The following is a 27,613-nucleotide window of genomic DNA, read 5'->3' as shown; positions in this document are numbered from 1 at the left end:
AGCAGTCGACCGTTGGTGAAGATGACCGTTGGCCCTAGGCTCACCGGACAGTCCGGTGAATTTTAGCCACGAGCGCTGAGTTTTTTCCGAGAGCGGACGGTTCACTGGGCGTGCCAGCCTGGGCACCGGACAGTCCGGTGCGACTGACTTTCTCTGACCGCTTCTGCTCTTCTGTCCTTTCTGACCGCGTAGCAGTCGACCGTTGGTGAAGATGACGTTGGCCCTAGGCTCACCGGACAGTCCGGTGAATTTTAGCCACGAGCGCCTGAGTTTTTCCCGAGAGCGGACGGTTCGCTGGGCGTGCCAGCCTGGGCACCGGACACTGTCCGGTGCACCACAGGCTGGTGTAAACTTGTCTTGTCCCATTGTTGGATTTCTTCGCTGACTCTCTTGAGCTTCTCTTGATCTTGAGTCTTGTACTTTTGCTTCTTTTTATGTCTTCATTTTGAGGTGTTGTATTCTCATCTTCTTAGTCCAATCCTCTTTGCATTTTGATTCTTTTACTCATATATCTTCTTTTGCTCAATACTTGCTCCACAATAGTGATATGTTGATTTTGAGCTTTCCAACCTTTCTATATGTGTTGAAAGGATTCCTGAGGGTATTTAGAACTTATCCAAAGAGTAGAACTATTGGTAGTTCATCTATTCCATGTATTACCCCTATTTGATTGGAACTGAGCTTATTCTAACTTTAGAAACTGAATTGTTGATCTTATGAACCTATGAAGCAGAGACTGGGCAAACTAGTTAGTCCGAATGGTTGTGAAAGTCATCAAGCACCAAAATATGAGAAATGGTTTAAGGCCATTTCCCTTTCACCTACTTTCATAACGATTGTTCATATAGATTTTGGACTATTTTTACCAAAGCGGTTATCAAAAAACCGACTGACAAGCTAAGGGTTTAATAGTTCGCAGCAACTTCTGGTAGCCAGAAACTAAAAATAAGCCAAAACAAACACCCCCTTCATTATCGTGAGCACCCTTTTTTTCTTGCTTGCTCCGTGAGTTCATGTGTAATCATTGAAAATCACACATAAAAACTTCTAAAGAAATTGCTACATATGTGGTTCGACGTCCCCACGAATTAGGGATTGAGTTCATGTGTTAGGCTGGGGTTGTTTGAGGTTCTGATGGAACAGACCTAAAATGATGTCTAGTGAGGTGGCATAAAAAAGTGTACATTGCCAGAGCGCCAGAGCAATGTGATGGTGGGCATGACGATGGAGGAGATTGTATGGATGGTGGGTGTAGCTAGTGATGGAGAACATTGTGAGAGGCAAGCAGGTAGCCAAGGTGAAGTCAGGAACTTTAAAAAAACGGCAAAAAAAAGCTACAAGCTACAGCGGCCGTGGATCATCTTCAGGCTTCATCTGACACGATTTGATCGAAGCGAGCAAAGCATCAATGTCATGGCTGGCGTAGTAGCTGTTGCTGCTGGACCAGGACCACCAAACCCTACACGCTGCGAAAAGAGCCGGCGCCGAGAGAGAAGCTCGTGAGTCGTGAAACCAAAAGCGATTCCCGATCCACATGCGCCGCAAGGAAACCCAGCTCCAACCAGAAATTCACGTGCAACCAAGTCAAAAGCTATGGGGTGAGGTGAGTAATATTCGAATCACTCACTTCGAGGACAGGATGACCAGGAAACACAGTCGATGTCCTTCCAGCCAATGTTCAGTGCATCCATGCATCTAGACACAGCTGCACAAGTGATAAACCCGTAGAAATGCTGACAGAAGAAGTTGAAACAACGGCCAATGCAAGGACAAATCTCAACCAAAACTCCATCCATCATACTAGGATACTGAGAATAAGGAATTTCCATAGACTGACAACATCAAACCCTGCTGACAAAACACCTGGTAATCACCTCTAACGAGCCCACGGTGGCGCTGGGCCGCTGTTGACATGTCAAGCTACCAAAGGGTATGGTGCTGCAATAAAGGTAAAAATGTTAATGCCAGTAAATAACATAACCCGGCAACTACTGCAAAGCTTACAAATAGTATGGGCAGGAAAGCCATTCACTTTCCTTCATTTGACGATTTCATTCAAGTTACAGAAAAAAAAAAGAACTAAATATGATACAGCGAGCAACAAAACAAGCACTAGAACTGGCTACCGCTATCGGTGCTACCTGCTTCCTATGTCTTTCCAAGGATCCGCGTCACTGCCCATTATCTTAGAACCGGGACCATACCGAGCCTTGAGAGCAGCCACATGGTCTGAGACGTTGCTAACAAGGATACCAGCACCGCCGAAACCCGAGACGAGTTCCAGCCCATTCCTCTTCTGCGAATCAGAAAACATTTCCAGCGGCTTGGGATCTAATTGATGTGGCTGCATTGAAGGTTGTTGATAATCTGGAAACACGCCAACCGTGCTGTTCTTAGCCGAGTAAAATGGTACACTGGCCAAGGATCTCTGGCACTTCGCCATCACCAGCAGAGGCTCAGGCTGTATCGTGCTTCCATCCAGATGGCCGTAGCTCCTCACTGATCTTTCCTCCAGACCCACATGTGGACTGACACCAGGCCTGGAAGAAAAAACTACAAGATCCCTTGGATTGTTGGTCAATCTCACAGATGTTTTGTCAATCTTTGGTGAGGGAGGCTTGCTCTGGCTACCATTACACAACGAGCCAGAACTTGGCAAGGTTGGCTGATGGCTGAGAATCTGCCCAAATAACTTGACATCACCAGGTCGCTTTTGTTTCTCACCACCCTCAGTTTTTGCATTGCGAGCGCAAGGCCTCAAAGAATCTTCCGGTACTTCTTCAGGTTTCCTGGGCCATTGAATCCCCTCAGAACTGTTTGGAAGGCACACGCTGCTGGACCTGCCATTCTGGAATTTTGTCTGCGAAGTACTCACAGTGCCACTTGCAGTTCTTTGAGAAAAAACTGGCAATTCAGTTGTCAGATGATTATTCATATAACCATCAATATTACGAAACAATGTGTCATGCTCATTATCAGATGGGTCTTTAAAAGCTGGGTACTTGCAAATGTCTTTAGCTCCTAGGGCACTGCTGACTTTGTTGCCACTGCTGTCCTCAAAGTTGGGCTTTATGCCCTCAAAACGAAATGCAGTGGGATCAGGAAGAACTGAACTGAACTGCACAGGCATTAAATCCTTTGGGGTAAGGGAGGTTACTAGTGGCTTTGGTTTCGACAGGGGCATATCTCCTGGCAGAGAATGTTGATAGTTTGAAGTGAATGCAGGACTAACAGTGGAGGCACCAGACATGTTTGAGATGTGAACATTGTCCTTGATACCACTATCTGAAGTTAAGAAAGCTGAGGAACCAGAATTCCCAGCTGTCATCGGTGTGTAGACAGCATGATGTGAACATTCTTCCACCTGGCTAGGATCAGTACCAGTACCTTCAGCTTTGTCTGTTTGAAGTACATCTACAGAGTGTAAACTGGATCTCACTTCTGAGTGCATGGCCATTGCATGCTCATTTGAAGAGTTGAGGACACTACTATGCATGTTTACTTGGTCAACGGCATCATCAGTTCCTTGCAGCTTATCTGTACTTTCTGGGCAATTGATGTTGATAGGGCCAGCTTGATGAGTACTATCACTGGACCTCTTATCATCAACATTGCTGCAATTTTTATCAGCTTCCTTATCATCTTCCTCAATTTTAACATCAACAATGCACCTATTTGATATATCTCCTTCTGTCTGCTTAGAGATTAAAACAGAGTCAGGCCCTAAAATGGCTCCTTCAGTAGGACAAACATCTTGCACAATCTTTGAACAAGACTGCTTCCTACAGATAGCTGAATCCATTTCCACAGCACAGGCCTCGTCAGTATCGCTCCTCCCTCCATTGGTATCACTAGCTGGCATACTAACATCGGCTGCCCCTTGATGGATCAAATCCAAACCAAGTGATTTCCGAGCCTTACTAAAGAACACTTTGCATTGTTCATATGACTTGCTCTTCACACAAGACGAGATCCGAGAAAAATCCTTTCCGTAGTTATTCATTGCCTCAATGAAAATTGACTTCTCATCATCATTCCAATCAACTGGATCAAATTCACACTCTTGATCAGAGAGAGATTCTTCCTCATTAACATTTTTGTCATTTTCTTGGGATAAGACATGCTCCACTCTTTTCATGCTGATCTTCAGGCCAGGATCAGCAGAACTAGTAATGCATGAGCCCATTCCATCAGGAGAAGGAGTGCCGCATATGCCTGCTAGTACATCAGCTGCTACAGATTCTCTCTCATGCAAAGGCACATTGTCAATGCACTCCTTATCAGAAGATTTTTTGGTCACAAATGAAACATTGGACCCATATGCAGTCCGGATGAGGGATTTCACAGAAATTTTCTCCACTTTGTTTGCATATTCAAGGTCATGGGCTGCTTCAGCTGATGCTACCCCAAGCATATCAAGAGAAGCAGCATTTGACTCAGGATTCCATTTCTGTCCTGATTTCGCTCCAAGGTAATTGCTGGCAGGCAGCTGTTGATGAAGGTCCAACAGTTTCTTCACTTCTCGGAAGCTGTCTGATTTATGATGCTTGTAGTAGAACTCCACACAGTCTGCAGTAGTTTTATGTGTGATGAAACTGGAAATTTTGGAGAAATCCTTGCCAAATTTAGCAAGCATCTCCATAAAAATTTCCTTTTCGTCTTGAGTCCACGGATTTATCATGATCCGTTCCTTCTCAACTAAAACAGGATCCACAACCAGTCCATTCTTGGTCAGAAACCTCAGGTGTTCCTTCTCTTTCTCATCAATAATCAGTGCAGGCATTTTCAAGTAGTTTCTGCAGCGCTTAATTTGAGATTCTGAAAACAACTTTCTTGCAACATCTGACATTTCCGGAGTTGAGAATGTACTTAAATTCCCAGCTACAAACAAAAATAAGCAAGTCAAGAGCAAAGGACAAAAATATGGGATTTCAACTAGGGTACAAATAACTATTCATATATAAAATATATGAGAGCAAAAAATAGAAATAGAGAACAAATCTACGAAAAAGTGACAGTTCCAAACAAAATAAGACCAAATATTCAGTATCCACAGAAAAATGAACTGCGAACACAGTATTATCATTGTGGGACTAAATAAAGGTATACAGATTAATTCTTCATTTCAGGTTCCTGCATTGTACAGTACCATGAACATTCAGTCAACACTTAAGACTATAGGATGGAAATATGCAACTTTGTCAAGACATGCACATCAATATATGTTATAAAGCTACAACATGCATGACAAGTTGACAACAACACCAACAAAGCCTTTAAGTCCCAAGCAAGTTGGGGTAGGCTAGAGTTGAAACCCAACAGAAGCCACAAATCAAGGTTCAGGCGCATCACATGCATGACTACATAAAAAAGAAACTTACACGGTCATGCTAACATGTGAAACAGAAATAGATAATCCAAAAAATCAAGACTTGATCATTGATAAACCAACATGGAAGACAGTATGTTTTGACACCCACATCTAGAGCTGTTGTTCACTGGATTAGTTTAAAACAAATTTTGATATAAAATGGAAATAATACTGACCAGGCATGGCTAATCGTGAGCGGTTAGAAAAGCGTTGCCTCTGAGATCCAATTTGAGATGTTCGGTTATTCTGATCAATGCGCTTATTAGACTTCAATCGCTGTTTCTTTGCAGAAAGTAGCCGTACATCCTCTTTCCACAAGTGACGATATGCCTTGAACTTCATTGTAAGAATCTGCTCTTTCAACCTCAGCCTGGTTTTACGTACTCCAAGTCTTTCTTTGACAATCAAATCAATCTTCCGTTGGCTAAGAAGATCACTTGATGCCAACAAATCAAGGGCAGATGTACCAGCAGGCAATGATTTAAATAGCACCTCATTCATTTCTTTGGCTATATCATTATTTGCAGATGTGAAAGAACTGTGTAAATCAGACATATGATCACAGTATGTCCATTGCTTCACTGGTAGTTCATCACTAACTTTAATTTTCATGGAATCAGCATGGCACAAAGAAGTTTTCGGCCTGTCATTGTCAATATCATTTTGAGACCCAGCTTCTTCAGAAGCTATCAATGAGCTAAGATCAGCAGCTGCACATGCCTTACCCTCAGCAACTCCAGGAGTTACAGCACTCTCTTCTGAAGGAACTGTTTTTGCATTGCGAACTGGAGCTGTTTCAACCTCCATCATATCGACCCCTTTGACATCAGCATCCTGCACCACAGGTACCTTAGGAGAAACAATGAGCTCCCCCGGTTCTTTTATCATATCAAATGTATCACAGATCTCGGCACTTCCAGGAACCTTTGATGTCCCACCAGAAGGTGACAGATTTTCTGTATGTGTCACCCCTGTGGGAGAACTTTCAAGAGTAGTTACAGCCTCAGTATTCACAGATTTAAGTTCGCCTTCCAATGAATCAATCTGGAGTTCAGTCTTTTCAATCTCCTTGGAAATGCTTTCCTTCAGTTGGAGCAGCTTACATGTACTGGTCGGGCCGTTTGAATCCCCAGAACAAGAATCATTATGTTGCATAAGTTCAACGAGAATGTTTGTAAGGCCATTAATAGGATCATCACCGAGCTGATCTAACTTGATGGAAAATTCATTATTGAAAGTTTTACCATCAGCTTCCAAGACATCTTTAGTAGAGTTAGTGACCGTATTTGGTGTCATTTCACATGATTTATCTTCAGGTGCTGCAATCAAGATTTAGGAGAGTTATTAAGCTACCATAAACTATGTGAAAAACAGTGTTTTCAACTATGGTACATTCTGCATGCGAAGTATCTAGCATGCTGATCAAAAGAATCATTAACCATAGGGACCAAAAATGGTTGAATTTATTTCTCCAGTAGGTTATCTCTAAAGCATAAATGTTTAGGTACAAATTTAAGCAAAAAAAGGGTGAATGAAGGTTACTGCCCAACATGACCAATGAAAATCGAAGGATCTCTGAATTACTGTTGAAGACCAAGGGAAGGTATGCTTTCAGTCAATCAGGTATGACAAATGACATACATGGCAACCAAGGGAATGTGTGAACCTCAGGAGGAGCTCGTTTGCAAATATGCACACACTGCTTTGGTTCCACTATGATTTTAGAACTAATTCAACAACAGAACGGAACATATATTAACCAAGCCAACAAACAAAAGTACAAGGTGTATGAAACCAGAAGGGAAACCGGGTATTAAGATCAATCAAGCTAGCAAGGAGACGGATCAAAAATCAATACGGGTTGCATACCTGAGGAACAATATGGCGGTGCAGTAACTGGAGATGAGCATCGCATAGGAGCAGACGAAAGTGCAAGAGCAGCAGGAGGTGCTGGTGCAGACTCAGGCAGTGGTGCAGCAGGAAATACAGATGCAACAGAAGGCGCAGGCGCAAGGGAGGTCTTCTGTTCGCCATCACCTGAACTTACATCAGCAACAACTTCAGCGGGATCCGAAGGACCCTGCACCTTCTGCTTCTCATACTTGGCCAAACCCTGACCCCATCCAAGGCGTGCCTTCTTCCTTGGTGCCTCGTCTTCCGTCCCGTGAGGACCTGCCGCGGCCAGAGGCTGAGCTGAAGCCTCCTTCCCTGAAGCAGAGAGCCGAGTACTTTGGCCAACAGAAAGCGGTCCATCAGCATCGGCTACTTCAGATCTGCTCTCCCTTCTCCGCCATGGTGTCACCCGTGGGAGGTTGTCCCTGTCCCCTCTGTTAATTCTATTGCCCGGAGGGTCATAGCAGATCGGAACGGCAACTGACCTCAAGGGAGACCTCCTGGGTGGTGGCGGAGGGGGCTGCTCTGAGTGGTTCCTGGAGAAGTCGCTTCCGTAGCCGCCCCTGTATGGGGACTTCCGGTATGAACCCCTCATGTCACGGCCGTCCCTGCGGCCACCGCTGCCATACCGACCGAAACCCTTGTATCCCCCGTCGTCGTCTTCCGGCCAGTACCGGTCCGAGCGCGACGGCGTGTAGACAGACGGCGGGTCATCAGGGTAGGAACGGTCGTACGCGCCGCCACCCTGTCGGTAGTAGCCTTCTGAAATAGCAGAGCGGTTGGAGGAAATTAGGGGCACCAGAGGGGGTCGGCGAGGCGGCGGCGGCCTCAGATCTGAGCATTCGCGGGGGGCATGCCCACCTGAGGAGGCCAACGGCGGCGCACGGCGCGGCGAGGGCCGCGCGGGGTCCCGAAGGGGCGGTGGCGGCGGCGGGTGGTACGGCGAGTCCCGCCAGCGCGGCGGCGTGGGGGCAGGCGGCAGGAGCGAGTCGCCGACGCCGCCGTCGTGCCTGCGGCCCTCCCGGTATAGATAGTCCCTTCGATCCGGCGGCGGCGGAGGCATCCACGTCGCCGTTGTCGTCGTCGTCCCAGCGGCGGCTGTACGAGGCTTCGGCCGCCGCCGCAAATCGCATGCGCGCGGCGAAGCCAACTCTGGGGAGTCTCTGACCTCCTGCTCCTAACCCGTAAGAAACCTACACAGAGGCGCACGCACGGAGTCAGAGGGAACCACGCGCCCGTCAGGTTAAGGAAGCCCAGATTGCCGGCCGCGGCGAGACGGATTCATGAGCTCAGGACTCACGGTTTCCAACCGGAGGCGGCACCAGGTTTGACAGGCAAGAGCGCCCAGCCCCTTGAGGACACGTAGACGCGGCGTGGGCGGGGCAGCAGCCGGCCGCCTGCCGGCGAGGAAGAGCCGCGGAACAAAAAGAGAAGCGGCGATACGAAGCGCCCCGGCGGCGCGGGCAGGCGCTCCCAGGGTCGAAAGCAGCGGAGGCAGGGCGGGCAGGTCACGGCGCACGCTGATCTGCGCCCGCGCCGGGGGTCGTCGGCGGTGCGTCTGGGGCCCTCTGGGGAGCGTAGAGAGGTGGAAGAGGTGAGCGGGAGGCTGGAGAGGTGAGGCCGTGAGGGAGGAAGAGGGAGAGGGAGAGAGGACAAGGAAATGGGAGAGGAAACGGAGGCCGCGCCAACGTGAGCCGATAAAGCGGATGCGCCCGGCCGGGCCTGAGCCCGATTTGATGCGCGCCCCTCACGTCCGCGGCCCCCCGTAGGGCGTAGAGAGAGAGAGAACCGGGAGGGGGAAAAGAAATAAATTCCGGGATTTCGCCCATTTAATAACAGGCTGTTTTCTTTTATTTATTTGTTTCATTTATTTATTCGGTGACCAAAAAAAGGCGGAACACGGAAAGGACGGAACACGGAAAGGATAAGCGAGATTGGCAACGCAGCAAGCAAGGCAAAACTTCCTACCTGGCCCGGCGAGTTACCGCTTCTGCCCCCGGCCCACCACGGGATTCACGAGAACGCCAGCCCCCGACCGACGGCCAGGATGGCAGGTGCCGTAACGGAAGCGAACTCCCAGAGGCAGTCCGCGGCGGGCAGGGCACCGCCTCGCGCCTGCCGTCCCCACGGAAGACGAGGCCGAAGCCGGTGCCGCCGGCGAGCCCCACGATCTGCGCTGCTTGTCGGCCCGGCGAGCGCGGCCATTCGCGACGCCGGAGCAGCCCCGGCGGCTGCTGATCCGCGCCGGGCGATCGTCGTCTGGGAGCGGATCGATCGCAGCGCGGCGGAGCAGAATTGAGCGACGAGGGGGGAGGCGCCGGGATCTGGTGGGTAGCGAGCGAGGCGAGCAGAAGCCATCGCAGATCTGGTCGTGGTAAACGAAGCGAGCAACATCCGTCGCCAAGAGCCGAAGAGGCTGCTCCGATCTGCTTCCGGCAGCAGCGCGGGCCGATATGCGAGGAGGTTATGGTAATGCTTGCGCTGCATGGGTTGGGGGATTTCGGTGGCGCTGGCGTCGGGCGTGTTTTGGGGTGGCCGGAGAGGAGGGATCCGGGCCGCTTGGTGAGGAGACGGACGGCTTGGATCGGCCCTGGGAACAGGTCGAAAAGCAATCATGGCACGATTACTGACGGGTCGGGGCGGGTGAAAGTGTATGGTCCACAGGCTGCGCTGCGCGCTCAGGGAACCCGGCTGACAGCTGTGGTGGACTAATAATATCTACACCAGATTTTTTTTATTATACTCCTTATCTTACTCCATATTTCAAAATCTTATCTCCAAACAATACATCTATAGTAAAAATATGGGAAATTTGGATACATACCATTAAAAGATCACCACTTTGGATCCATACCATTACTATCTCACTTACATGTGGATCCACATGAGTCAATGACATGTGGGTCCATGGTATATATCTAAAGTTTGGATCTTTTAATGGTATAGATCCAATTGTTCCTAAAAATATTGTTAAACATACGTACGACATGCTGAAGTTGGTCTAAGACCATCTCCATGAGTTCTAAAATATAGCTCTAGAAATCGAAATAAGACTGTAGTTAAAATATTTTAGACATCAAAAAAATTACTCCAGCAGATATTTAGAAAATAAATCTTGTTATTAGAAAATAAATAATTGTAGATTAAGAAAAAATAAGGATATGACTTCAATATATAAGGTACTATATTTAAGACTCCAGAGACCGAAACATATAATAGTTTGATGAATTTTAATAAAATAGGATCAATATTGGTGTCGTTTTATGTTTCCGGGGCTTATATTTTAAAATACAACATTGTTTAGGGCCCTCTTCAAAACGCTCTAATGTTCATTTTTAATAAAAAAAAGTTGTGGGTTTTTCTTTAGTTTTTTGTTTATGTGTTGACATTATTTTAATTAACCATACCATGTCAACACTTGTAGAGTTGTTTTAGATATAGTGGTTATGCAGAATTTTTGTATCACCGCCTAAAAATTCGGGCGAAGGGGGAAAGACCGCCCTCGCGGAATTATATTAAGAAGAGACATAAACATAACCTCGGCCGAGAAAATCCCCCGTCACTAGTGGGCTGTCACCACCCACTCTACAACTGCTCAGTCGGAGGATGACGCGCATGACGTAACTCGAGAGCGGGTGGGACACAGCGAGGAGAGTTTTTAACCAAGCCCAAAAATCGTCCCGAGAGGGGTCGAACCCAAGGCCTTGGAGGTGCTACTCGAAAGCATTAACCATTACACTAGATGCTCTTTTCGTTGTCTGTGTCCCCTCATCATCAAGGGGCTACGGACTGCTTCTTAGCAAAAGCTTCGATCATGTCGAGCAGGTTATCTATATGGTCATCTAAAATATTGTTTTGCATTGTTCACATAGTAGAGTTTGAAATAGGATATAAGATGGGATAGATGATGGGTAAGCTGCTAGAGATAATCTTAGTTGATACATCTTAGGTAGAACATATTAAATATGTGATGGTCGACATCACAAGGCAAACTAAACTCAGTGCACTCAAGACCTATATAGAATGTGTAGCGGTCGTATGGCTGTAAAGTCATACGTGCAAACATGGAGTGTACCATAAACCGCGGTGAACATACCAAATGCATTTTTCCTATTTTTCAATTTACCATTCAAATACTCGTGCTTATACTCATACATCACGATGTTAGTCTAAGACAATGTGTTGAGCATTTAATCACCAAAACAAACTAGAAATGTCCCAATGGCACATTTCCCTTTCACCGCCTGTGGGTGTCTCCAGAAGACAACGGCCACCTGAGCGTGTCTCGGGTGCTTGAGGGCTTACCTCAAGACGATGGGCGCCTGAAGGTGTCTCGGGTAACCGAAGGCATGGATCAAGGGGAGCACGAGAACAAGAAGAAAAGGAGGAGGGAGAAGTATCACATGCACCTCCAACTCAAGTCTGCACCAATATTCAAGAGGATCATCCAGTGGATCAAATCCTTGGTGACATTAGCTAGGGAGTTACTACGCACTCACGTATTGCTAATTTCTGTGAGCACTACTCCTTTATTTCTTCTATTGAGCCTTTCAGAATATAAGAAGCCTTGCAGGATCCAGACTGAGTGTTGGCCATGCATGAGGAGCTAAACAACTTCAAGAGAAATGAAGTGTGGAGTTTGGTGCCACGTCCTAAACAAAATGTTGTGGGAACCAAGTGGGTGTTCCGCAATAAACAAGACGAGTATGGGGTGGTGACAAGAAACAAGACGAGACTTATGGCAAAAAATATGCACAAGTCGAAGGTTTGGATTTTGAGGAGACTTTTGCTCCTGTAGCTAGGCTTGAGTCTATTCGCATACTATTAGCCTATGCTACTCACCATTCTTTTAAGCATTATAAAATGGACGTGAAGAGCGTCTTCCTCAACGGGCTAATCAAGGAGGAGGTGTACGTGGAGCAATCTCATGGCTTCGAGGATAACAGGTACCTCGACCATGTGTATAAGCTCTCTAAGGCGATCTATGGACTTAATCAAGCCCTGAGAGCATGGTATGAATGTCTTAGAGATTTTCTTATTTCTAATGCTTTCAAGGTTGGGAAAGCTGATCCTACTCTTTTCACTAAGACTTGCAATGGTGATTAGTTTATATGCCAAAAACATGTTGATGACATAATATTTGGTTCTACTAATCAAAAGTCATGTGAGGAGTTTAGCAGGGTGATGATGTAGAAATTTGAGATGTCCATGATGGGAGAGTTGACTTACTTCCTCGGATTTCAAGTGAAGTAACTCAAGGAAGGGACATTCCTCTATTAAACGAAGTACACACAAGATATCCTAAAGAAGTTTGGGATGAAAGATGTTAAGCCCGATGTCACACCCGGTTTCCGGGGCAGAGCCGGGTGCATCGCATATGTGTGCCAGGATGTATTTTCACACATATGTTGACATCACAAGTGTAATATATCAAAAGAACAATGCATAAAAGCGTAAATAACGATTATATTAACATATTACACTTCGAACAGACATAATGTCTAAACCTTTATTCATCAAAGTACAGCGAAACAAGGACATTCATCCACAGGAAGATGACCGGGGGTATCACTAGACTAGCATCCATGGAGCTCAGCATCATAACTTCATCTGCAAACTTCTGATCAAAATTTAAGCAAGGGTGAGCTCACTTATGGTCAGGGCTCAGCAAGTGGGGAAAAAACTAATGCAAGTTTAACAAGGTGAGGCTAAGGTTGAGCAATAAGCATTTTAGTTGGTCAACATTTTATTAACAACACATGTCTTACTAATAAGTGTGAATCCCAAGTATTCCCATTAAACAAAGGTACAAGAGTATATCAAAAACAATTAAGTCAAACCACTTAAGCAAACCATTGGTAGATCATCGGTTTTCGATTTATTTCCATCTTCAAGTTCAATTATCATGTGAGGAGTCCAGGTGCTCATAACCGTGAGCACGGCTGATATATCAGTTTTACACTCTGCAGAGGTGGCACATCTTTACCCATGAGTCACGATTCCCTTCTAGCTCGGGTTAGCTAGACTCATATTCACTTCCGAGGTGAATGGCTAGGGTCTCACTACGAGGCTTTTCCCTAGAGTCCTCATTATGCAAATGCTGAAAATGGTCAAACTGCATAAAGTACACCTAACGTAAAGAACTTATATACTAGACTACAGGGTAAAGCTTTGGGAACTATGCACGTATCCAATCTGCCTGAGCCGGAATATAAGCGCTTGCCAGATGCCCCCATTCCGGTCGACCACGACCAGCACCCAACATAAGACTTCTCTAGTTATTTAGCCAAGGGCGTCCCATACCACCCTCATGGTAGCACTGTTTCCCGGGTGGTCACTCCATGTTCCAATTAAATCATATGATCTTGCTTAATCATCGGATTAGCAACAATAATGTAAACTCACCATTTGGAACATTAATATCATAAACAGGAGTGACTGCATAAAGTTAAGTTGTAGCAATAGCATAGCTACGAAGGTAAATTATAATACCCAAGTTTGATCAAGGAATATGGTAGAAAATGTTAGGTGTATCCGAATAGGTAACCCATCAAATTATGCATATATAATCAAAAAGTAAACTTTAATAAATGTATTGTTTGGGATCAAACAGAGTATGCAGAGGGAGAAGTCCACTTGCCATGCTTATTGAAAACTTGAGGTTCTTCCACGGATAGGAATAGATCTTGATTCTTAACTACTAGATCAACCATTGAATATCACACAAACAAACAAGAAGAAACAAACACCACTCAATAACATACAACATTCACCATGCGCAAAGCTAAAAGAAAGCTTAACGAAAAGAGCGTTCGCTTTTCAAAAACATTACACTCAAGGGTTATAATAAGAAGGTATTCTTTTCAAAAATGTGTGATCTACTTTATAAAACAAGACATGAGCTTAAAAATATCTTAATTGAATCTACAAATATTAAGTTCACCCATTTAATCTTTTATAACACGTCATATGTGATATGTCTAAGATTAAGGGTTTATAAGACGATAAAACACGTTATAACGATATTAAACCTTTTTAATCTTTTCGAAAAGATATAAGTTATATATCTAAAGGTTAATGGGCTACGAAACACGTTATTAATTTTAGAAGCATTATGAAATGTATTATACTTCATTGTTAAACATTCACTTATGATAAACTAAGATATAAGTCTAAATAGGTTTTATGTGAAAAGATCATTATTATTAAACACCTATTTTATGAAAGGCTAGGTTATAGGCCTTAAGTGGATTTTCATGCAAAAGATAATGAACAAATAACTATCTTTTAATTTCATTAGAAGACACATAGCCTATATTATTATATTCGAAGTCAATATATAAAGTAACATTTTAAGTTATAAAAGAACTTAAACTCTTATTACTTTATTTTATCCTTTAGGAAAAGCTAAGTGATTCGTATATAATGTGGACTAAATTCTATGAAATCATTAATCATGCCATAAATCTAGTTAAGAACAATTGACTATAGGTTTGATAAATAAATTATGATAAAGGATAATTAATCTATTAATTATCTTTAATTCTATTGTAGGAACAAATGATCTAATTCATTAGAAAGGAAATTATGTATAAACTATCGTTTTAGTTATGACGGTGTGAGCACTTTATTAAGCCATGATATCATTATTAGAAAAGTTATATGACATGTTTTTATTGTAAAGCATGTTGAAAGGATCACGATGCCCAAGAGGGGGGTGAATTGGACTTTTCTAAAAATCAACACTAATTAAAACCTAAGCAAGAGCTAAGCAAGAGCCCAACTTCACCCTAACAACTAGCACTAAGAATATAATACTAGAAATGCAACAATGCTAAGACAATACTTCAAATACTTGCTAAACAAATACACAATGTAAAGTGCTTGAATTAAGTGCGGAATGTAAAGCAAGGTTTAGAAGACTCCTCCAATTTTCCCGAGGTATCGAAGAGTCGGCACTCTCCACTAGTCCTCGTTAGAGCACCCGCGCAAGGGTATCGCTCCCCCTTGGTCCTCGCAAGAACCAAGTGCTCACTACGAGATGATCCTTTGCCACTCCGGCGTGGTGGATCCCTCGAGACCGCTTACAAACTTGAGTCGGGTCACCAACAAGATCTTCACGGTGATCACCGAGCTCCCAACGCCACCAAGCCGTTTAGGTGATGCCGATCACCAAGAGTAACAAGCCGTAGACTTTCGCTTGACCAAGAGAAGCCTAATACAAGTGGTGTGTGCTCTAGGTGGCTCTCGCTAGCGCTAATGAGGAACAAACGTGGATTAAGATTCTCTAAACTCCTCACTAGGCTTTTGGTGCTTGCAATGCTCTAGCAATGTGCTGGAATAAATGTGGAGTGCAAGACATTGAATATGGTGGGTGGAAGGGGTATTAATAGCCCTCACCCACCAACTAGCCGTTACAGACAACTTTCTGCGCACTGGCGCACCGGACAGTCCGGTGCGCCACAGGTGCGCCAACGGTCGTTTCCAATGGCTAGTTCTGACAGTTAGCCGTTGGACTCATGGCACACCGGACAGTGAACAGTCACTGTCCGGTGCACACCGGACAGTCTGGTGCGCTGTCCGGTGCGCTGTCCGGTGCGCCACTAAAATTCATCTCTGAAACCTGTGCTCTCGGGTTTTCTGGGTGGAGAAGGATCTTCCCCGGGCCAGCCAGGCCCCACCTGGCAGAGGGTGCACCGGACAGTCCGGTGCCCCAGGGCCAGAAACCCTAACTCTTGATTTTCAGCTGATTTTCAAATCGGTTTTCGTTCTAACTTGTGAGTGAGTTCTAGAGTGACACCTAACACTGTATGTGAGTGTGATTGTGCACCAACACTACACTAGAACTCTCTTGGTCAAACTACTCATCGACAACCCCTCTTTATAGTACGGCTAAAAGAGAATAAAAGACCTAACTAAATCGCGAGTGTCCACATCTCCTTGACACTCGGACTCCATAGACCTTCGCCTTTTGTTTCGTCGTTTTAGCCGTCGCTTCGAGTTCTTATCTCCGGGATTGTTTTCACCGTTGTAGTACTTCTACCTGTCATGCGACCTAACTTACCATTTGTCTCTGCAAAACACACGTTAGTCACATATAATATTACGTTGTCATTAATCACTAAAACCAACCAGGGGCCTAGATGCTTTCAATCTCCCCCTTTTTGGTGATTGATGACAACCCTACAAGTTTTGTGAGAGTAGTTTGTTTTGAAGTTTCTGTCAATAGAAAGGATAGTTAGTTATACTCAGTAATCTTTGACAAAAAGAACGTGTATCATACTAATAAGAGTGAGCGCATACACATCATAAGATTCTTGTTCATATAAAAGTGAAGTTAAATCAATGAAACAAGAACTTAGAAGACTGGTGATAAAATATAAGGTGAAAACATAATACACACAGTCAATCATAAGCAACGAGAGTGTATATCGAGTTTGTGAGCCAAAAACATCAAGCTAGTACAGAGAGTAGCAAGCACATATATTACATCAAAATGACTCTCTACTAACTCTCTAACTCCCCCTAGCACTCACAACTCATATCTCTCCCCCTTTGGCGTCAAACACCAAAAGGGCACCCGAACCTAAACATCTGAAGCGGGAGGAGGCGGCGGGGGCGCATCCGGTCGCGGTCGAGGCAGCAGAGCGAACGCCGGCGGGGGGGGGGGGGGGTCAGAGTCAGTCTCGGATCCAGGATCTGCTGTAGAAGCTGGAGCTGGTACTGACTCGGACTGAGGTCGCGCTGCAGGAGCTGCCGGAACAGAAGAGGTCACAGATACTGCCACAGCAGTAGTGGTGACAGCAGATGCTGGTGGCACTAGCGGCTGCGGGCAGACAGAGCTGAGAACTGGAGAGGTGAAAGCCAAAGTGACCGGCCGGAGCGGAGAGGGACCAATAGAAGGAATAGGGGGTCCGGTCTGAATTGCTGGCACAACTGGAGCCTGAACCGGAGGAGGTGGAGCAGACTGAACTGGGGGAACTGAGACACCAGAATGTTGTAGCATAAGAGCCATGAATGCCCTGCTCTCAGCCCGATCCTGGAGTAGCTGCTGCTGAAGCGCATCCTGCCTGTCCTGCATGTTCTGAAACATCGAGAGCATCCTCTCGGATAACCGGGCCTGCTCGGCTGCCAGGTGAGCCTGCTGCTGAGTGATAGACTGGAGAATCGAAGCAAGAGCAGGGTCCATAGCCGGAGGGGCAGCAGGGGCAGCACTAGAACTCCCAGCCTCATGATCATGGGAGCGTGGAGGCATAGGAGGCGGAGGCGGAGGAGGAACCCCAAAATCATCATCATCATCATCATCAGCTGCTGTATCCTTAAAAGGGAAATGTGCCCTTGGGCCATTTCTAAGTATTTTGGTGATTTAGTGTCCAACACAAGTGCCTAAGTGTAAAATGGTGGACAAAGTACAAATCAAGGATAAAGGTATGTTTCTCAGACTTAGTACATTGTTTTATGGACTAATGTATTGTGTCTAAGTGCTGGAAACAGGAAAAATCCAATTGGAAATGTCTTGGCTCGAGCAGCCAAGACTCTGCTAAGTCTGGGAGCACCGGACTGTCCGGTGGTGCACCGGACAGTGTCCGGTGCGCCAGGCTGGCTCGAGCGAACTGGCCGCTCTCGGGAATTCATCGGCGACGTACGGCTATAATTCACCGGACTGTCCGGTGTGCACCGGACTGTCCGGTGAGCCAACGGTCGGCCGGGCCAACGGTCGGCCGCGCGATCTGCGCGGGACACGTGGCCGAGCCAACGGCTAGAAGGGGGCACCAAACTGTCCGGTGTGCACCGGACATGTCCGGTGCGCCCAACGGCTCTCAGGCTGCCAACGGTCGACTGCGCCATTTTTGGAAGGAAATCGGGCACCGGACTGTCCGGTGCGCCAGTCGACAGAAGGCAAGATCAGCCTTCCCTGAATGCTCTCAACGGCTCCTAGCTGCCTTGGGCTATAAAAGGGACCCCTAGGCGCATGGAGGAGGACACCAAGCATTCCTTGAGCACTCTTGATCACTCACACTTCATTCTTGCGCACTTGTTCGACATTCTAGTGATTTGAGCTCCGTTCTAGTGTGCTAGTCTCTTGAGCTTAAGTCTGGGTCTTGTGTGTGTGCTTTTGCTGTGATCTTAGTGTCTTGTGTGAGTTGCTAATCCCTCCCTTGCTTTGTGCTTCTTTGTGAACTTCAAGTGTAAGGGCGAGAGGCTCCAAGTTGTGGAGATTCCTCGCAAACGGGATTAAGAAAAGCAAGCAAAACACTGTGGTATTCAAGTGGGTCTTTGGACCGCTTGAGAGGGGTTGATTGCAACCCTCGTCCGTTGGGACGCCACAACGTGGAGTAGGCAAGCGTTGGTCTTGGCCGAACCACGGGATAACCACCGTGCCATCTCTGTGATTGATCTCTTGTTGGTTATTGTGTTTTAGACTCCTCTCTAGCCATTTGGCGGTTGTTGCGCTAACACTTAACCAAGTTTTTGTGGCCTAAGTTTTAAGTGTTACAGGATCACCTATTCACCCCCCTCTAGGTGCTCTCAATTGGTATCAGAGTCGTTCTCTTCAAGAAGGGACTAATCGCCCGAAGAGATGGATCCTAAGGGAAAGGGTATGGTGGTCAACAACAACGAGAAGGAGTCTATCTTCAACGAGCCGAAGGATGACAAGCCTACCGACTCGGGCTCGGGCCACAAGCGCAAAGACGGGAAGAAGAAGAAGACAAGGCGCATCAAGGAGATCGTCTACTACGACAGCGACGAATCTTCTTCTTCCCAAAAGGACGACGACGACTACGAGAAAAAGAAAACGGTCAATTCGAACTTTTCTTTTGATTACTCTCGTATTCCTCAAAGTACAAATGCTCATTTATTATCTATTCCACTTGGTAAACCTCCTCATTTTGATGGAGAGGACTACGGATTTTGGAGTCACAAAATGCGTAGTCACTTGTTCTCTCTCCATCCTAGTATATGGGAGATTGTAGAGAGTGGAATGCACTTTGATAGTACGGATAGTCCCATGTTCATTAATGAGCAAATTCATAAAAATGCACAAGCTACTACTGTTCTTCTAGCTTCATTGTGCAGGGATGAATACCACAAAGTGAGCGGCTTGGATAACGCCAAGCAAATTTGGGACACCCTCAAGATCTCTCATGAGGGGAATGACGTCACAATGCTCACCAAGATGGAGTTGGTGGAGGGCGAACTCGGGAGATTCGCTATGATAAGGGGAGAAGAGCCAACCCAAACGTACAACCGGCTCAAGACCCTTGTCAACAAGATAAGAAGCTATGGAAGCACGCGATGGACGGACCACGACGTCGTCCGCCTAATGCTAAGGTCTTTTACTGTCCTTGATCCTCATCTTGTAAACAATATTCGTGAGAATCCTAGGTATACCAAGATGACGCCCGAGGAGATACTTGGAAAGTTCGTGAGCGGGCGAATGATGATCAAGGAAGCAAGATACGTGGATGACGCATTGAATGGTCCAATCAATGAGCCTCAACCTCTTGCTCTCAAGGCAACAAGAAGCAAGGAGACGCTACCTAGCAAGGTGGCACAAATTGAGGCGGTCGGACTTAATGATGAAGAGATGGCTCTCATCATCAAGAGATTCAAGACGGCGCTAAAAGGTCGCAAGGGGCAGCCAAGCAAGACTAAGACAAAGGGGAAGCGCTCATGCTTCAAATGTGGTAAGCTTGGTCATTTTATTGCTAGCTGTCCCGACAATGATAGTGATCAGGATCAAGGGAACAAGAGGGAGAAGAAGAAGAACTATAAGAAGGCAAAAGGCGAGGCTCATCTAGGCAAGGAGTGGGATTCAGATTGCTCCTCTTCCGACTCCGACAATGAAGGACTCGCTGCCACCGCCTTCAACAAGTCATCCCTCTTCCCCAACGAGCGTCACACATGCCTTATGGCAAGGGAGAAGAAGGTATGTACTCAAAACTCTACTTATGCTTCTTCAAGTGAGGACGAATCTAGTGATGAGGATGAAATAGATTATTCATGTTTATTTAAGGGCTTAGATAGATCTAAGATTGACAAAATTAATGAATTGATTGATGCTTTAAATGATAAAAATAGGCTACTAGAAAAGCAAGAGGATCTTTTGTATGAAGAACATGATAAGTTTGTAGAGGCACAAAAATCCCTTGCATTAGAAATTAAGAGGAATGAAATGCTTGCTTGTGAGTTGTCTACATGCCATGATTCTATTTCTAACTTAAAGAGCATTAATGATGATTTGAATGCTAAGTTAGAAATAGCTAGTAAATCAACAACTTGTGTAGAAAATGTTGTTATTTGCAATAGATGTAAAGATTTTGATATTGATGCTTGTAGGGAACACATAGCTTCTATTGCAAAGTTAAATGATGAAATGGCTAGTCTTAATGCCCAACTTAAGGCTAGCAAAAGTGATTTTGATAAACTAAAATTTGCTAGGGATGCCTACACGGTTGGTAGACACCCCTCAATTAAGGATGGGCTTGGCTTCAAGAGGGAAGCCAAGAACTTAACAAGCCATAAGGCTCCCATCTCCGCCAAGGAGAAAGGGAAGGCCCCTATGGCAAGTAGTACTAAAAAGAACCATGCTTTTATGTACAATGATAGAAGACAGTCTTATAGGAGTTGTAATGCTTATGATGCTTTTAACTCTCATGCCATGCTTGCTTCTAGTTCTTCCTATATGCATGGTAGAGATGTGTTTAGAAGAAATGTTGTTCATCATATGCCTAGGAGAAATGTTGTTAATGTGCCTAGGAAAGTTAATGGACCTTCTACAATTTATCATGCTTTAAATGCTTCATTTGCTATTTGTAGAAAGGATAGGAAGATAGTTGCTAGGAAATTAGGGACAAAATGCAAGGATGATAAAACTTGCATTTGGGTCCCTAAGACAATTGTGACTAACCTTGTAGGACCCAACAAGAGTTGGGTACCTAAGACCCAAGCCTAAATTTGCCTTGCAGGTTTATGCATCCGGGGGTTCAAGCTGGATTATCGACAGCGGATGCACAAACCATATGACGGGGGAGAAGAAGATGTTCACCTCCTACGTCAAGAACAAGGATTCCCAATACTCAATCATATTCGGTGATGGGAACCAAGGCAAGGTGAAAGGCTTAGGCAAGATTGCAATATCAAATGAGCACTCAATCTCTAATGTGTTTTTAGTTGAGTCTCTTGGATATAATTTGCTATCTGTTAGTCAATTATGCAATATGGGATATAATTGCCTTTTCACAAATATAGATGTGTCTGTCTTTAGAAGAAGTGATGGTTCACTAGCTTTTAAGGGTGTATTAGACGGCAAACTTTATTTAGTTGATTTTGCAAAAGAGGAGGCCGGACTAGATGCATGCTTAATTGCTAAGACTAGCATGGGCTGGCTGTGGCATCGCCGCTTAGCACATGTGGGGATGAAGAACCTTCACAAGCTTCTAAAGGGAGAACACATGATAGGTTTGACTAACGTGCAATTTGAAAAGATAGACCTTGTGCAGCTTGTCAAGCAGGTAAACAAGTGGGAGGAGCGCATCACAGCAAGAATGTGATGACCACTTCAAGACCTCTGGAGCTGCTGCATATGGACCTCTTCGGACCCGTCGCCTATCTGAGCATAGGAGGAAGTAAGTATGGTCTAGTTATTGTTGATGACTTTTCCCGCTTCACTTGGGTGTTCTTTTTACAGGATAAGTCTGAAACCCAAGGGACCCTCAAGCGCTTCCTAAGGAGAGCTCAAAATGAGTTTGAGCTCAAGGTGAAGAAGATAAGAAGCGACAATGGGTCTGAGTTCAAGAACCTTCAAGTGGAGGAGTTCCTTGAGGAGGAAGGGATCAAGCACGAGTTCTCCGCTCCCTACACACCACAGCAAAATGGTGTGGTAGAGAGGAAGAACAGGACGCTCATCGATATGGCGAGGACGATGCTTGGAGAGTTCAAGACCCCCGAGTGCTTTTGGTCAGAAGTCGTGAACATGGCTTGCCACGCCATCAACAGGGTCTACCTTCATCGTCTCCTCAAGAAGACGTCGTATGAGCTGCTAACCGGTAACAAACCCAATGTATCGTACTTTCGTGTATTTGGGAGTAAATGCTACATTCTAGTGAAGAAGGGTAGGAATTCCAAATTTGCTCCCAAAGCTGTAGAAGGGTTTTTGTTAGGTTATGACTCAAATACAAAGGCGTATAGAGTCTTCAACAAATCATCGGGTTTGGTTGAAGTCTCTAGCGACGTTGTATTTGATGAGACTAATGGCTCTCCAAGAGAGCAAGTTGTTGATCTTGATGATGTAGATGAAGAAGACGTTCCAATGGCCGCAATACGCACCATGGCGATTGGAGAGGTGCGGCCACAGGAACAAAATGAGCAAGATCAACCCTCTTCCTCAACTATGGTGCGTCCCCCAACTCAAGACGATGAACAGGTTCATCAACAGGAGGCATGTGATCAAGGGGGAGCACAAGATGATCATGTGATGGAGGAAGAAGTGCAACCGGGACCTCCAACCCAAGTTCGAGCGATGATTCAAAGGGATCATCCCGTCGACCAAATTCTGGGTGATATTAGCAAGGGAATAACTACTCGATCTCGATTAGTTAATTTTTGTGAGCATTACTCCTTTGTCTCTTCTATTGAGCCTTTCAGGGTAGAGGAGGCCTTGCTAGATCCGGATTGGGTGTTGGCCATGCAAGAGGAGCTCAACAACTTCAAGAGGAATGAAGTTTGGACGCTGGTGCCTCGTCCTAAACAAAATGTTGTGGGAACCAAATGGGTGTTCCACAACAAACAAGACGAGCACGGGGTGGTGACAAGAAACAAGGCTCGACTTGTGGCTAAAGGTTATGCCCAAGTCGCAGGTTTGGACTTTGAGGAGACTTTTGCTCCTGTGGCTAGGCTAGAGTCTATTCGTATCTTGCTAGCATATGCCGCTCACCATTCTTTCAGGTTATTCCAAATGGATGTGAAGAGCGCTTTCCTCAATGGGCCAATCAAGGAGGAGGTGTACGTTGAGCAACCCCCTGGCTTCGAGGATGAACGGTACCCCGACCACGTGTGTAAGCTCTCTAAGGCGCTCTATGGACTTAAGCAAGCCCCAAGAGCATGGTATGAATGCCTTAGAGATTTTTTAATTGCTAATGCTTTCAAGGTTGGGAAAGCCGATCCAACTCTTTTCACTAAGACTTGCGATGGTGATTTGTTTGTGTGCCAAATTTATGTCGATGACATAATATTTGGTTCTACTAACCAAAAGTCTTGTGAAGAGTTTAGCAGGGTGATGACGCAGAAATTCGAGATGTCGATGATGGGCGAGTTGAACTACTTCCTTGGGTTCCAAGTGAAGCAACTCAAGGACAACATCTTCATCTCCCAAACGAAGTACACGCAAGACTTGCTAAAGCGGTTTGGGATGAAGGACGCCAAGCCCACAAAGACTCCGATGGGGACCGACGGACACACCGACCTCAACAAAGGAGGTAAGTCCGTTGATCAAAAGGCATACCGGTCCATGATAGGGTCTTTACTTTATTTATGTGCTAGTAGACCGGATATTATGCTTAACGTATGCATGTGTGCTAGATTTCAATCCGATCCTAAGGAGTGTCACTTAGTGGCGATAAAGCGAATTCTTAGATATTTAGTGGCTACGCCTTGCTTCGGGATCTGGTATCCAAAGGGGTCTACCTTTGACTTGATTGGATATTCAGATTCCGACTATGCTGGATGTAAGGTCGATAGGAAGAGTACATTGGGGACGTGCCAATTCTTAGGAAGGTCCCTGGTGTCATGGAATTCTAAGAAACAAACTTCCGTTGCCCTATCCACCGCTGAGGCCGAGTATGTTGCCGCAGGACAGTGTTGCGCGCAACTACTTTGGATGAGGCAAACCCTCAGGGACTTTGGCTACAATCTGAGCAAAGTCCCACTCCTATGTGATAATGAGAGTGCTATCCGCATGGCGGAAAATCCTGTTGAGCACAGCCGCACAAAGCACATAGACATCCGACATCACTTTTTGAGAGACCACCAGCAAAAGGGAGATATCGAAGTGTTTCATGTTAGCACCGAGAACCAGCTAGCCGATATCTTTACCAAGCCTCTAGATGAGAAGACCTTTTGCAGGCTGCATAGTGAGCTAAATGTCTTAGATTCGCGGAACTTGGATTGAATTGTAGCATACATGTGTTTATGCCTTTGATCATGTTCATTCTGCATTTTGTTGCTTATTATGGTGCTCAAGTTGTATAAGCACTCCCCGGATCTCACAAGTTCTTGTGCAAGTGATGCACATATTTAGGGGGAGGTGTGTTACAACTTGACCTTTTGAAACTAACCATGTGCTTGAGTTTGTTTTAGTCTCAAAGGAGGATTGAAAGGGAAAAGGTGGACTTGGACCATGCAAGACTTCCACTGCACTCCGATGAAAAGAGTAACTTTTCCAAGTTCATCATTATACTCTTATTGCCTATTTGCTCTAAGTTGAAGATTTTGGTGAGGCAATGGGGTTAAAGGGCCAAGATTGATCCCGTTTTGGTGCTTGATGCTAAAGGGGGAGAAAATAAAGGTCAAAGCGATAAATGGATCAGCTACCACTTGAGAGATTTTGAAAATAGTAGAAACTTGATAGATTTTGAAAATAGTAGAATAGAGCTTTTGGTTTGTCAAAACTCTTTTATTGTCTCTCTTGTCTCTCTTGTCAAAAGTTGGCTTCTTGTGGGGAGAAATGTTGATTATAGGAAAAAGGGGGAGTTTTTGAAATCTTGAATCAATTTCTCTTGTAATGACTCTCTTTATGTTAACAAGTATGTTTGACTTAGAGATAGAAATTTAAGTTTGATTTGCAAAAACAAACCAAGTGGTGGCAAAGGATGATCCATATATGTCAAAATTGAATCAAAACAATTTTGAGTTCTTATTTGAATTGATTTTGTACTAGTTCTACTTGCTTTATGTTGTGTTGGCATAAATCACCAAAAAGGGGGAGATTGAAAGGGAAATGTGCCCTTGGGCCATTTCTAAGTATTTTGGTGATTTAGTGTCCAACACAAGTGCCTAAGTGTAAAATGGTGGACAAAGTACAAATCAAGGATAAAGGTATGTTTCTCAGACTTAGTACATTGTTTTATGGACTAATGTATTGTGTCTAAGTGCTGGAAACAGGAAAAATCCAATTGGAAATGTCTTGGCTCGAGCAGCCAAGACTCTGCTAAGTCTGGGAGCACCGGACTGCCCGGTGGTGCACCGGACAGTGTCCGGTGCGCCAGGCTGGCTCGAGCGAACTGGTCGCTCTCGGGAATTCATCGGCGACGTACGACTATAATTCACCGGACTGTCCGGTGTGCACCGGACTGTCCGGTGAGCCAACGGTCGGCCGGGCCAACGGTCGGCCGGGCCAACGGTCGGCCGCGCGATCTGCGCGGGACACGTGGCCGAGCCAACGGCTAGAAGGGGGCACCGGACTGTCCGGTGTGCACCGGACATGTACGGTGAGCCAACGGCTCTCAGGTTGCCAACGGTCGACTGCGCCATTTTTGGAAGGAAATCGGGCACCGGACAGTGTCCGGTGCGCCAGTCGACAGAAGGCAAGATCAGCCTTCCCTGAATGCTCTCAACGGCTCCTAGCTGCCTTGGGCTATAAAAGGGACCCCTAGGCGCATGGAGGAGGACACCAAGCATTCCTTGAGCACTCTTGATCACTCACACTTCATTCTTGCGCACTTGTTCAACATTCTAGTGATTTGAGCTCCGTTCTAGTGTGCTAGTCTCTTGAGCTTAAGTCTGGGTCTTGTGTGTGTGCTTTTGCTGTGATCTTAGTGTCTTGTGTGAGTTGCTAATCCCTCCCTTGCTTCGTGCTTCTTTGTGAACTTCAAGTGTAAGGGCGAGAGGCTCCAAGTTGTGGAGATTCCTCGCAAACGGGATTAAGAAAAGCAAGCAAAACACTGTGGTATTCAAGTGGGTCTTTGGACCGCTTGAGAGGGGTTGATTGCAACCCTCGTCCGTTGGGACGCCACAACGTGGAGTAGGCAAGCGTTGGTCTTGGCCGAACCACGGGATAACCACCGTGCCATCTCTGTGATTGATCTCTTGTTGGTTATTGTGTTTTAGACTCCTCTCTAGCCACTTGGCGGTTGTTGCGCTAACACTTAACCAAGTTTTTGTGGCCTAAGTTTTAAGTGTTACAGGATCACCTATTCACCCCCCCTCTAGGTGCTCTCAATCCTGAGTGTCGAACTGACGAAGAGCAGCGTCCTCGGCCTGAGAGTCAAAAACAGGAGCATAAGCTGGCACAGGAGCCTCAGGCGCAGGACGGTAGGATCCAAAAACGAGGCGTGAGGTCTCAAGTGTGCCCTGAAACCGAGGAGGCTGAATCAGCTGCGCAAAGATGTGGCATAAGTAGTGAGCATATGGCAACTGTCTACGAGCACGAATCCCATCCAAAACGTTGTCCTCGATCTCACAAATAAGGAAATCCACGACGTCAAACTCAGAGTGGGAGACCAGGGCACCAAGGAGCCAGAGCTGAATATGTGTGGTAGCCTCCCTGTATCCCATCCTCGGCAGAAGAGTCCGTCTGATAAGCTCAAATAAGTACTTGGCTGCTGTAGTAAAGTCTGCCGGTGAACGTCGCGACCCATCTGAGAAGGGCGGGCGGAACAGAGCCGCGACATGAGCTGTACCCGGAGCCACACCGCCGTGAGGGCGACGAGGAGGGTCAGAAGTGCCGTAGCAGAGGCTGTGAAGACGAGTCGTCGACTTGGGAAATCCAAAGAGCTGGCGGATCTGACTGGCGGTAATGGTGACATCCTCTCGCTCAAAACGAAACCTCATCCAGTGATGATCCGGGTCTATCCATACAGAGGCGTAGAAGACTCGGACCCACTCCTCAACATACCTGCCGCTGGTAGTCAAAAGGGTCAGAAGGCCAGGCAGATATGTGAGGTGCGCCTCAGAGTTAGCACCGGCGGCGAGCAGAAAAGCTAGAAGGTCCAAGAGCCGGTGCACTCGCAGAGCTATCTGAGCAGACATCTGGGCTCTGAAAAACGACTCTTGAATACATGTGCTGAATAGGTCACCTACTGCAGGGTCCCTCTGAGTTGGTAACCAAGACTCCACGGGTACGTATCTGAACCTACGTACCCGTGCCGCTGTAGCACGCTGAAGGTCAAACAGTCTAGGATCCACAGCAAGGGGTCGAACCTCAGTCTCATCGTGCTCCCGGAATCGAGGTGGAGGGACAGGAGGAGCTGAAGCGCGAGCGGGAGGAGGAGCAGTGGAAGCTGGCGTAGTGGAGGTAGCGGGTATGGCTATGGTGGTGGATGGTGCAACAGGGGTGACGGGAGCAGGCAG

General features: G+C 46.1%; 1 protein-coding gene across 4 annotated transcripts; it reads right to left on the bottom strand.

Annotated features, from left to right (window-relative positions):
- Positions 1-1,806: 1,806 nt before the first annotated feature.
- On the bottom strand, positions 1,807-10,027 carry LOC100384382 (uncharacterized). 4 transcript variants are annotated; one of them, XM_020539126.3, is made up of 5 exons: positions 8,565-9,174; positions 8,126-8,457; positions 7,241-8,026; positions 5,548-6,690; positions 1,807-4,881 (listed from the first exon to the last, which is right to left on the bottom strand). In XM_020539126.3, the coding sequence occupies exons 2-5, from the start codon at positions 8,325-8,327 to the stop codon at positions 2,138-2,140; spliced, it is 4,875 nt and encodes a 1,624-aa protein (XP_020394715.1). In that variant the 5' UTR covers positions 8,328-8,457; positions 8,565-9,174; the 3' UTR covers positions 1,807-2,137. The 4 variants fall into 4 exon arrangements, with proteins under 4 accessions (XP_020394715.1, XP_035815690.1, XP_035815689.1 ...); NM_001362355.1 differs by lacking the exon at positions 8,565-9,174 and adding an exon at positions 9,233-9,671 and having other exon boundaries at positions 1,965-4,881; XM_035959797.1 differs by lacking the exon at positions 8,565-9,174 and adding an exon at positions 9,233-10,027 and having other exon boundaries at positions 7,241-8,457.
- Between the last annotated feature and the right edge of the window lie 17,586 nt (positions 10,028-27,613).

This window comes from Zea mays, chromosome 6 (genome assembly GCF_902167145.1).
Source record: "Zea mays cultivar B73 chromosome 6, Zm-B73-REFERENCE-NAM-5.0, whole genome shotgun sequence".
In the NCBI taxonomy this organism is placed as follows: Eukaryota; Viridiplantae; Streptophyta; class Magnoliopsida; order Poales; family Poaceae; genus Zea; species Zea mays.
The sequence above is the reverse complement of the archived record's forward strand: the minus strand, read 5'-3'. Positions and strand labels throughout refer to the sequence as shown.

Coding starts and splice junctions, on each gene's coding strand:
- LOC100384382 (XM_035959797.1), bottom strand. CDS start 8,327: ATGCCTCCGCCGCCGCCGGATCGAAGGGACTATCTATACCGGGAGGGC. Junction 6,691..7,240: donor ACCGCCATATTGTTCCTCAG/GTATGCAACCCG, acceptor TCTTGATTGCAG/CACCTGAAGATAAATCATGT. Junction 4,882..5,547: donor CTCACGATTAGCCATGCCTG/GTCAGTATTATT, acceptor TTTTGTTTGTAG/CTGGGAATTTAAGTACATTC.